The 11,197-nt window shown below is 34.1% G+C and overlaps 1 protein-coding gene across 1 annotated transcript; it reads right to left on the bottom strand.

Annotated features, from left to right (window-relative positions):
* Positions 1 to 544: 544 nt before the first annotated feature.
* On the bottom strand, positions 545 to 10,889 carry LOC127880718 (probable small nuclear ribonucleoprotein G). The gene is made up of 4 exons (XM_052428077.1): positions 10,747 to 10,889; positions 4,244 to 4,266; positions 2,276 to 2,400; positions 545 to 1,129 (listed from the first exon to the last, which is right to left on the bottom strand). The coding sequence occupies exons 1-4, from the start codon at positions 10,776 to 10,778 to the stop codon at positions 1,079 to 1,081; spliced, it is 231 nt and encodes a 76-aa protein (XP_052284037.1). The 5' UTR covers positions 10,779 to 10,889; the 3' UTR covers positions 545 to 1,078.
* Positions 10,890 to 11,197: the final 308 nt, after the last annotated feature.

Genomic DNA, 11,197 nt, shown 5'->3' with positions numbered 1-11,197 from the left:
CAACCACAGATGTATTCGTCTTAATATTTATAAGATACTATTAAAGCCCTTTTATTTTCTACTTTTTGACTTTACAAATCGCGTTATTTTCTTTAAATGACTTCATCCTTTGTAAACAACGTTCTGTTTTTATCATCAAGTTATATACTAGTATATCAATTTATTTTTTTAATTCAAAAGCATCTGACAACCATTGTCAGTTCATACCTTTTTTCAAAACTCGCAATAAAATACGTTCTTACACAATTGCTCAACTCCCAAACTAATATATGGTATCAAATGACGAGTTCCAGAGCAGATACATTTTTGGTAACATGCAAAACATCAAAAAACAACCCATGCAAGTTTGAATGTTGATCTTGAGTTGGTTTATCCATAGACATAAAGACGTCTAAGGTTAATATAGTATAATACAGGATACCCCAATCTACTTCGCTTCTGGGAAAGAAAATATTCGAGAAAGAAGCTGATTACAGTTACCTTTATACAATTTTGTTGTGCAGGAGAAGGTGTGACATACATGGCAATAATTTGTTAACAAATGTCAATTTGGAAGTTTTATTTTATATGACAATAAGACAAAAAAGAAGGGCGAAATGACAATATATACACATTATTAAATGAATGAGCATGATCAAGACAGCCTAAGCAAGTTCTACTTGCCTACAAATTGTTATTTTAATTAGGGTATAATATATATTGACATAAATTGTTCAGAACAGTCATAAGTGTAATTTTTGATATTGAGAAAAAAACTTAGTTTGTCATTGAAATGAGGCTCTGAATACATATGCCTCTAATAAATTGCATCAATTTCTGAAATTGGTTTACTGTTTTCTTACTGTAGACCATTCAATCAAAATATTTACTATTACTTATATCAATTACACAATCGACACTGAATGTAGAGTCTCATGTTTCAGATGTTGTGGCAACAATTTCTAATGTACAAAAAGTCCACAAATGTTTTCAGAAAATATTCAACCATGCTGCCAATATTTCGGTGCTCCTAAACAAAGGAACGTGTGAGTCATTAACAACTTTAAAAACACGATCTGGTAGTCCACTGTCGGTTCTATCAAACTCTGTCCAGTGCCTCCAGAATTATGATGCTGTTACCACGAACAACCTGAAAGTAAACAGTATGAAATCATTTTACAAAGATTTTTAGCAATAAAAATATGTCAGTAAGAACTTTTGTTTAAGTTTGATTGTATTCGATGTGTTATTACAATGTGAATAACTATCAAACCGATTATGCAAGCTTGCAATATTTTTTCGTGTTAGCCAGGTTGATTCTGGAAAATGTTTTTGCAAGTTTGCGGTGTGATGACCACATTACGGAAGACTTATGCGAACAAGGATTCATTTATTCATTAAGTATGAAGTCTTCTGCGTTGTTTGATACCAAGGTTTTGCAAATCTGTCGGAAATTGGATGGTGTGCCAAAATCAGCATTTCAATGGTGGCAGTCTCAAATATTTTTTTTTCGACTAACTTATTTTTTTTATTTATTTTGTATAGCAAATGATCAATTTAGAGGGTTTAGGGAGGGGGTAGCAAATAGGGGAGAGGAAAAGCAAAAGGGGGGGGGGGAGGGGGGGTGAAACAACTAATGCAGTGTGCCTGTGTATATAATTATGAATTAGGCTACAAATTTACTTCAACAAAATGTATTCTTATCTTGAACACGTGTTCACCCAGCCAGTTCCAAATGTGGTTGCTCAATATTACCAACTCTGTTTTATACCAATATTAAATTAAACAAGGGTCCAGGGCACGAATAACAAGCCAGAAATAAGTCACACTTATGTTCCACAAAAATCACATGTTTTGACGCATCCACTACACATTCTAGGCCAATGTAGCCCCAGTGTGGTGACAACTTTTTGACTTTGGCGAAAGTAATTGGCGACAACTTTTTAAAGCCGAGAGGGAACCCTGCCAGTGTGTCCATGGTAAAACACAGTGCTATTTATTTCACTATGAATCTTTCACAGATTTAGCTTTCCATGTAAGCAAATATGTAGATAGAAAAAAATAACAAGGGTCTAAAATATTACAGCTTGGTCCAAACAAAACAGAAATGGATTTTTTGTGTGCATTTTTTGTGAAAGCCAGAATTTTTGTTTCATATAATTAATAACCAAGAAAATGTTTCAGTCAGCTTATATCTGTCAAACCCTGATTCTGAGCAGGCTGAGTTCAGAATTTATCAGTGCAAGGCATATTCTCATTTCAATCACTAAGGAAAGCTATATAGTGAATAACTTACCACCATCCCTATGGCATGTTTCTCGCCTGTCTTTGTCTCCTCAATGGTCTCATCAATGACGAGGTTCATGAAGGGATCAAACCCACGCAGGATGCCATTGATGCGCCGACCTCCGTTCAGCTTCACTGAAAACATTTAACAACATTACAAATGTATAGTCATTTACACTTAACCAACATAGAATGTCATACAAATGCAACAATATTTTTGCCCAAGTGAGAAAAGTACCAGTACCAGCCCAATTGGGAAAAAATTAATTAGCGTGAAAAAACTGATATCGGGAGAATTTGCTACTTGAAATCTTCAAATTTGGAAATTGGTGTATTTGATAAATGTTGCTAACAATTACTTTAAAATTGATAACTAAGTGTTGTCAGTTGTAGATATTTTATTTACTAAGATTCAAACCATAGTGCTGCATAGGGAAATTAACTTAATGTTGCATTTTATTTACAATTAATTTTTGGTGAAACCTCAAATTGGGATTTGTTTCAGACAGCCATTAGGAAATGATTAGTTTTTTTTTACAAGTGCCCGTACTTTATAAAGAAGTTCAGAAGGAAAAAAGTTGCTGAAATGAATCACATGAGGTGAACATCCTCACAATTAAAGACTGTAATAAGTTTTTAAACAAAAGCAACAAATAACAGGTGCCAACGCTCGGCGATGTATTTTATAATTAATGAAAGCTTGTCAGAATTATTTATTTAAGAGGTCACAGTGACCTTGACCTTTGACAGTGACCCAAAAATGGATGCAGGTTTTTTTTACCTTATATAACAGACGCCGAATATCGGCGTCTTCCCCCACCAAACTAGGCTGTTTTTTCCCCTTTCAGAACCAAAAATTCCCCTTAAAAAAAAACAAAAAAAAACTTTTTTTTTTTAATAGAAAGATGTGTCTCATGATTATAATATCTCAATTCTATTTCAATTTCATCTTGCCAAACGCAATAAATTATGAAAAAAAAATGAAAATAGTGCAAACATGCACAAATGTATTGTAATAATGAGAGAGTAAGTAAACAAATCCCCCAAAAAGGGGAACAACGCGAAAATTCCCACGCGCACAATTTTCCCCCAAAGTGGAAAATCACGTGTAAAATTTCCCCCACATAAGGGCTAAAGGCCCCTTCCCCCACAACCCCAAAAAACCCCTGGGGTGTGATGTGTAGAACTCCTCAAGGTGCATCTACATATGAAGTTTCAAAGTTGTAGGTGGAAGCACTTTGATTTTAGAGCAAAATGTCAATGTTTTATTTAGCACGACGCCGGCAGACGACACGACACAAGGAGCTGGCTATGAAAATAACTAAGGTTTTCTCCAAAAAAGGCTGAGCTAAAAACAGATAAACCACTCTCCTATGTCTCCTGTACACAATACTTTACAGTGATTTTTCTTTCCCACAATTACAGCCTCTTACAGGCGGTTTACCAATGGCAAAAAGTAGCTTTCCAACCCAAAAAAAATCAGACCAAAATTTCCCCAACAATATGCAACACTTTTCCAATACTCAATTATTGGTTTATTGAGTTTATTATACAGCAATTTAATTCCCTAGCACATTATAATATACATTTTAAAAAGCATGTATTTATAAACAATTGGTAAACTGAAATTTGTAATCATATATTAATAATGTTTAATTTTTCCCCATTGCATGGACTATCATGCTTTTTTTTCTCAATCCAAAAGGCACAGGCTGTAAAATAATAATAGAACGCGAACAAAAATCACTGCTATAATATCAATTGACTGTGATTTAAATAAATCTCTAGTCTGTAAAATGTATCTATTTACAAAAAAGGAAATCCATCAATTATATATAATCCAATGATCTCAACACAGTAAATATGGAATGTAACTTGTTAATAAAGGATTAAATTGTGAAAACACTTAGTCAATTATTTTAATTTTGGTTTTAGCATATCAATATAAAGATATGAAATGGAAACCTATCATACTTACATGCAAGTCTTTTTTCCATGTATCTGAAAAATAAATTATACAAAAATAGAAGCATTTTGTATAACACATTTTAATTTATATTATGATAAAAAACCAAAAGTATGTAGCTATTAAGTTTAGTACTAAAAACTTAGATTTTATAGCAGCTTTGTGATTACCGGTAGCCAATTTACACTTGATAAGTTTGGATAAGCAATATAATTATATTTCACACAAATACCTGTGTATTACATCAAAACATACAGAGACAAAATCATAGGGTGTAAAAATCTAATAAAAGCCCATTGCACTGCAGTTCTGATTTGGCATTTTTGGGACGTTTTTATTGTGACAGTTGTTCTACTGTATAATTCTGGTAGACTTTGCCATTATGGTTTTCCCATAACTTCATCTTGCACAAAGTCAGAAAATACGAAGAGGGACATTTTAAGTTTTAGGTAGCCAGAGCTCACGGTGTTAATGATCGCCCTTTAAATGCTGTCAGGTTTTATTAAGCCCAAAGAGCTATCATAGTTACGTCATAGAGACTCTCTTTACGTTTTTTTACATGAATATGATTTATACTAAAACCATAGATGTATGTTATTATTGTCAATGATGTTTATAATTTGAAAAAGGATTTTTATTCCTTTAACAACCAAGGGCTGTGTTAAGCTCAAAGCATTAATTTGGAGAATCTATCAGCACAATTAATTTCTTCGCAAATGCTTTGACCTTTTAAGTGTTTGTAATACTACATGCATACAGCTCAAAGTTCTAGCTGGTAAAGGCAATAACCATGCAAAACAAGATGTGTTTGTGAAACACTATGTCCCCCATATATTTGACCTTTGACCATGAAGGTCGACCTTGACCATTCACCACTCAAAATGTGCAGCTCCATGAGATACACATGCATGCCAAATAAAGTTCTGTTGCTATCTTCAATATTGCAAAAGTTATGGCAAATGTTAAAGTTTGACGCAAACCAACAGACAGGGCAAAAACAATTTGTCACACAGTATAAAATGGGGGACATAAAAAATATGTGTTACCTATGTCTATAAAATGCAGTTGATCAACCTAATACATTGATACACAATGCCTGTCACAATCTGCATCAATTTGCTTGTTCTTAATGGAGAAAAGCTCAAAACAAAACTTGATAAAAAACAGATAAGAAACTGAAAGCAGAAGTTTTGAATTGACAACTTGATCTATCTTAAGAAAGTTCCTGAAATGGAAGATGAGACATCAAATGTGTCTTGTCGAGAATTCTTGAGATATTTGTTGCATATTTTCACCTTCCAAATACTCAGCGTTAGGGCTGTAACAATACATTCAAATTACTGGAATACGGCTGTGGATGAATCGTATTCGCTATTCGCCACCTCCCGAACCGAATATTTGAATACAAATGTGGTTTCTAGTTTGAAAGTAAAATCATCTTATCTTACCTTACAAATGAATATTCATACAATAAACCCCTATATTTAAATGTTCTTCTCCTTATTCCGGCATTTTTCATCATGTGTATCCTTCCTGTTATGTTACACAGCTCAGTTAGATTATCAACAAAAATGGCGGGCACCAGTTGAATATTTACGACATTGAATTGAAAAATCTTTCGATGGTTGTATGTTTATTTAGGTAAATACGAGTGTTTTGATGCTCAAACATACAAGCAAAGGATTAGCAGATCAAATTGCTTTTTTTATTTATCTTTATGACAAATACTCATAGTTTCATACTTTATAAATGTCATGTCAACTTGCTTAATTGTTCTAATCAACGATTTAATTGGTACTAGTAATGTTTTCAAAACTGTGTTTAAAGTTGAAGCAGTTCTAGTCAGTTTTTGTTATTTCAATGTGTTTTATTATATATTTTCAGTATGCAATGATACTTCATTAACAGCGTTATAGATAATTTTTTTAGCCATGGGGGTAAATACCCCCACTTTTCAAAGCATGGGGGTAAATGGTCAAATTTTGCCTTGCTTGAAGGGTAATTTGCTAAAAGTAAAACAAGTATATAGCCGCGGTACAGAGTACCAGGGGTTTTTATCTGATTTTGGGGAAAGGGCCTGGCCTTTTTTTAGGGGAAAATTATTGCGCGAAACGCAGGATTTTGGGGGAAAAAAACACACAAAACGTCGGATTTTTGGGGAAAATAAGGAAAGTCTTAAATAATCAATTCAGCATATTTTACTGTTTTTAAAACAAATTCAAGGAAACAGAAAATTTAATTATGCAATATTTGTCTATTTTCTACACTGGATCAGGTTAACTTATATATTTAAAGATTTAAAAAAAAAAAAAAAAATTTTTTTTTCTTTTTTTTGGAGGGGAAAATGAAATCTAGGGGAAAATTTTCCAGCTGAGGGGAACAAAAAAACGGAGGGGAAAGGGCCGATTTTCGGCGGGTCACAAAGAAGGAAAAAAAACCTGCAGACACACCACTTTAATCATGTTAAACACAATAAACCATTAACTATGTGTATTCCTTCAAAGTAGTAGGTGGTTTCTTAAAGTGTTTTTTGTTTTTTAATTGCCTTAATTTATTTATATCCACCACCGTGAGCCACGGAAAACTTTTTCGCCAACTTTCAACAGTTGTTTTATTAGCGTTTAAGTGTGTCCTTTTTTATTTGATTTTTTTTATATCATTCAGTAAGGCTGTCACGATACGCTGTGAGCGTACCGCGGTATATCGTGGTACGGCAACACTGTATCGCGGTACGTACCGCGATATTTTACAGAATATGTATATGTGAAGAAAACAGCAGAATAACAAGTTTTACAAACTTTATTAAACTCAATAATCAGAAAACACTGGTATCATAGTATGACTAGAAACTGTAAAAGAAACTGTAATAAACTTGATAAAAGTAGTCATTGTTATTGTTCGCGTCTTTTTCTAAAATGTCCGCCATGCTGTTTACAATAGCTGTGACTACGATCTGTGTAATTCAAATGCTTCAAGGGCATGTTCAAAATGCGGAGTCAGCGGGCCCAGTATTGAAAATCCGTAGCGTTCTGACTCTTCCTCGACTTATTCAGAATCTTAAGATAACATGATTCGGAAGTGCCATGCTTTGAACGATCGATATACTAAAGAAAGAAAATAAGAAATAGAATAAACATCTTTTGGATAATTATGAACTTATTTGCAAAGGAAATCTGTTCCTAATTCCAAAAACGGTACGGACCCATACATCGCCGTATTTTAAACGTGAAAGTTAAACATCTACAAGTGGAAGCGCTTGCTTGACCTGGATATTAACGGATTATTTTTTTAGCCCTTTTGAATCGCTTCTACATTTTTCAAAACGATATCTATATCAAAATAATTATGTAATGTATTTATATCTGTGCTAATATAATAATATTAAAAAAAACGGTGCGGCAACGCCGTACCGCAGTGCGATTTTTTTCACGACACGCACCGCGATATACCGGTGAATCGTGACAGCCCTATCATTAAGTATTGGCAGTACAATGTCAATACTCGATACAACTTTTGCCGTATAAAAAGAATCAATTTTTCTTTGGGAAGTAATTTGTTTTGGCTTCGAACAAGCCATGCTGACCTCTTCATATAACTTAATAAACACATAAGCGATTGACTGTCTGTTAAAAATTCAATACTAAATTTACCATGCGTCTATATGAAACAGAGTAAACATACCGACTGGCTTACTATTTTTTCAATCCAGCGCACAAATTAGCTCTAATTATTAGGATAACCAGTCTAATATTTTGGCGAAAGACAATCAGCTGTATATCAGCGATTTTCCTTGTCCAATTGGGAAAAGTACCCGTACCGGTCCGATTGGGAAAAATTGAGTCGTGAAAACCTCAAAATTGGGAAAAATCGAGTCGTGAAATCCTGAAATTTGGAAAATCGCGTCGTGAAGTTTGGGTCTTATTGAATACATCATACAGTTCATACTTAATTGAACATACCCATTTAAATAATCATTTGCAGGCATGCCTTAATGACCATTAAGTTATAAAGTTTATATAAATAACAAAATATTATAAAGAACACACCAAATCAATTACTAGTTGTTTTAATCTCTTTTAAAGCAATGTCTCTCTCTTTCATTTTTGTGAAAATTTCAACAATCTTTGATGTTTGATCATCACTCAGTTGCTTGCATCCCGCCCTGCACAGCATCATTATTGCTGTCAATGTGTCCTGTGATAGATGGTTCCGATTGGTTTTTTGGCATAATATTTGCTATTATGACTCATTTCAAACTACGATAAGGTTACAAACCGACGTAAAACAGTACGCTGGCTGCCTGGCAAAAGAACCGGAAACAGTAACAACTCTATTGATTGAATGCGCTGAATAATAAAACCCGAAATTAATCGAGCGCGTGGTTACACACAACTATACGATTTTCTTTGTTCGCTCGCTGAAAGTTGGTTTTTTACGAAACTTTCTATCGTTTTGAGAAAAAATTCGGACGCTGATTGGGATTTTTCCAGATGCCGATTGGGAATTTGGGAATTTTCGCTCGATTGGGAAAGTACCGTTTTGGGAATTTGGGAATTTTCGTTCGATTGGGAAAGTACCGTTTACCGGTACTTTATAAAGAAGGAGGAAAATCGCTGTATATGTTTTTTGTTTACGGTATACGCAGAGAATTTACATCATTTGCGTTAGTCCAGATTGGCTTTCTAAATTGTACTCATGGAAATGATAAATTGAGTGTATCTTGATATTTCGAATGTGTATATTAGGCTGATAAGCAGCTTATCTAAAACGCTGCATTAATCAAATTGACATACTATATAATGCAGGGTTTTTTTTTAGAGAAAGGGGAAGACGCTGGACGCTGGGTGAAAGGGGAAAAAAGAGTGCGAAAGAGACATATTAGGGGAAAAAATAAAAACTGTTCATTTCAATGTCTATAACTCATCAAAAGAGGCCTGTCTCCGTCCTTTTTGTTCTTAAACACATTTAACACGTATTAAAGTCAAAGTCCTTAATTAAGTTGCAGGTGTAGATCTAATTATGGGAAATGTTTTCAACTATATTTCTGTACTGGGGCCGGGGGACGATGTCAATTTTGTGATTTCAATTTCATGATGAATGGGTTGACGATCTTGATCTGCTACAGTATTGGAAGGGAAAGGAGCAGCAGCTGCCGATTGTCTACTTTCACAATGTTCGATGTTGATTACCTCAGAATTCTGATGGGTTATAACGGTTTTCGATGATTCTTTCTTAAAAAATGCCTCGATGCGTTCAGTATCTTCCAATTCCGAATGTTTTATTTTGTTTGTGTAAGAACGCCAATTGTGAGACATTTTTTTCTGTTTTCACGTTTATATCTTGGCTTGCACATAGCCCGGATGGAAATTCGACTGGTTTCTGGTAATTTATTGACGAAACACCCTTCTCGCGCAAGACCGGTATCCAGTTAAATAGTCACATGATTATTACGATTAGTTGCCCAGTTTACATAACGTTATTTAAGAGCTATATTTAGAATAACTGGGATTCCCAGATGTTTTGTGTTCGTCTGGAGAGAGAAAGATCGTTGTACATGGTGCAAATTGGATAATTGTCGAATGCCCAAAGGAAAAATAAACATTTCTTTGAGAGAAAATATTACATTTTGGTGAAAAATGATATTTTTGGTGGGGAAATTGTATTTAGAGGGGAAAAATTCTGGTAGGGGAAGACGCCGAATATCGGCGTCACTTTCTTAGTAAAAAAAACCCCTGAATAAACACATATTCACAAAAACATATATCGGTTATTATAAACACATCCCAAGGCCTCGCTGTGACGTCATCAATATCAGTGCACGATCTTATAGGGTAATTCTGTGTGACGCAGACTACGATGTACATGAATGTTTAAAGGTGCGTAACTCCAATTTTATTATCTGTCAACCAACATATTTCACACGTTATTTGTTAAACAAAAGATAAATCATAAAGTATATATCAAGTTTAGTTATTGTCTAATGATTTTTCATGAACAATATGCCTTTGAAGTTTAAGGTGCACAAACTTATAGGTTTAGAGGCTACTGGTTCTTCCCAGGAAATGGACTAGGCAGTGTCCATAACTGATTATAATAGGCCTTCCTGTCAGCAATTGACTGTAGGAAGTACGAAGTAGAAGTTTTCGAAAGGGCTTTGTTTCTCTAACTTTGAGACTAAGACATCATCATCAACGCCGATGATGAATATTATCTTTAGAACATGTTTTCGCGACATAAATGTGTCTGAACGTGTGTATTAACGGTGAATACACATTGCATAAATATGGTGACGTTCAGCAGCAAGCTTATTTGAATAATTGAATCAAGTGTGTGTCTAGTGAGTGACGAGATATGTAAAATATATGATGAAAAGATTTAAAGATAGATGTGGGTTGCCTATTGATTTGATTTCGCTTTGTTTACGTTTTTGTCCAAATGAAAAGCAAAATTCCGTAATGGCAGATCTGCAAACAAATTTACAGCATTAATTGGCATATGATAATAAATCATTTTACTTTTTCAACTCCGGTGGATGTGCTTTGCTCATTGTTGATTTTTGACGATTCCGTTGCCCGCAAAATGTAAACAAAACCGGCTTCTGTTCCCTTAACGAGATTGTGCGAGAACGAAACCAAATAGTAATGGCTACACTCAACTTACTCCTACTTCCATACGATTCCATAAACAGAATATTATATTCGGTCTATGGCATATTTATTAAATGAAAATATCAGCTTGCATTTTTTTTATCATTTAAATGTGTTATTTTAAACCAGCAATAAATAATGTTGTAAGGGAAGGGTCTGATATAGACCTATAGAATACAAGCGACTGCGCGGCATGGTATAATTTCATGTCGTTTTTTTAAATTCAAACTTTATTATGTATTAATCTAGAGTCTGATTGAAATAATATGATTATAGGTGCTACCTAATTTACGGGCAAAAGCTTTTTAAGTTTTTTTGA

Source organism: Dreissena polymorpha, chromosome 5 (assembly GCF_020536995.1).
Source record: "Dreissena polymorpha isolate Duluth1 chromosome 5, UMN_Dpol_1.0, whole genome shotgun sequence".
NCBI classification, from domain to species: Eukaryota; Metazoa; Mollusca; class Bivalvia; order Myida; family Dreissenidae; genus Dreissena; species Dreissena polymorpha.
Note: the sequence above shows the minus strand (reverse complement) of the source record. Positions and strands in the feature narration are given on the sequence as shown.

Coding starts and splice junctions, on each gene's coding strand:
- LOC127880718 (XM_052428077.1), bottom strand. CDS start 10,778: ATGAGCAAAGCACATCCACCGGAGTTGAAAAA. Junction 4,267..10,746: donor CATCCACCGGAGTTGAAAAA/GTAAAATGATTT, acceptor TTTATTTTTCAG/ATACATGGAAAAAAGACTTG. Junction 1,130..2,275: donor AACATGCCATAGGGATGGTG/GTAAGTTATTCA, acceptor GTTTACTTTCAG/GTTGTTCGTGGTAACAGCAT.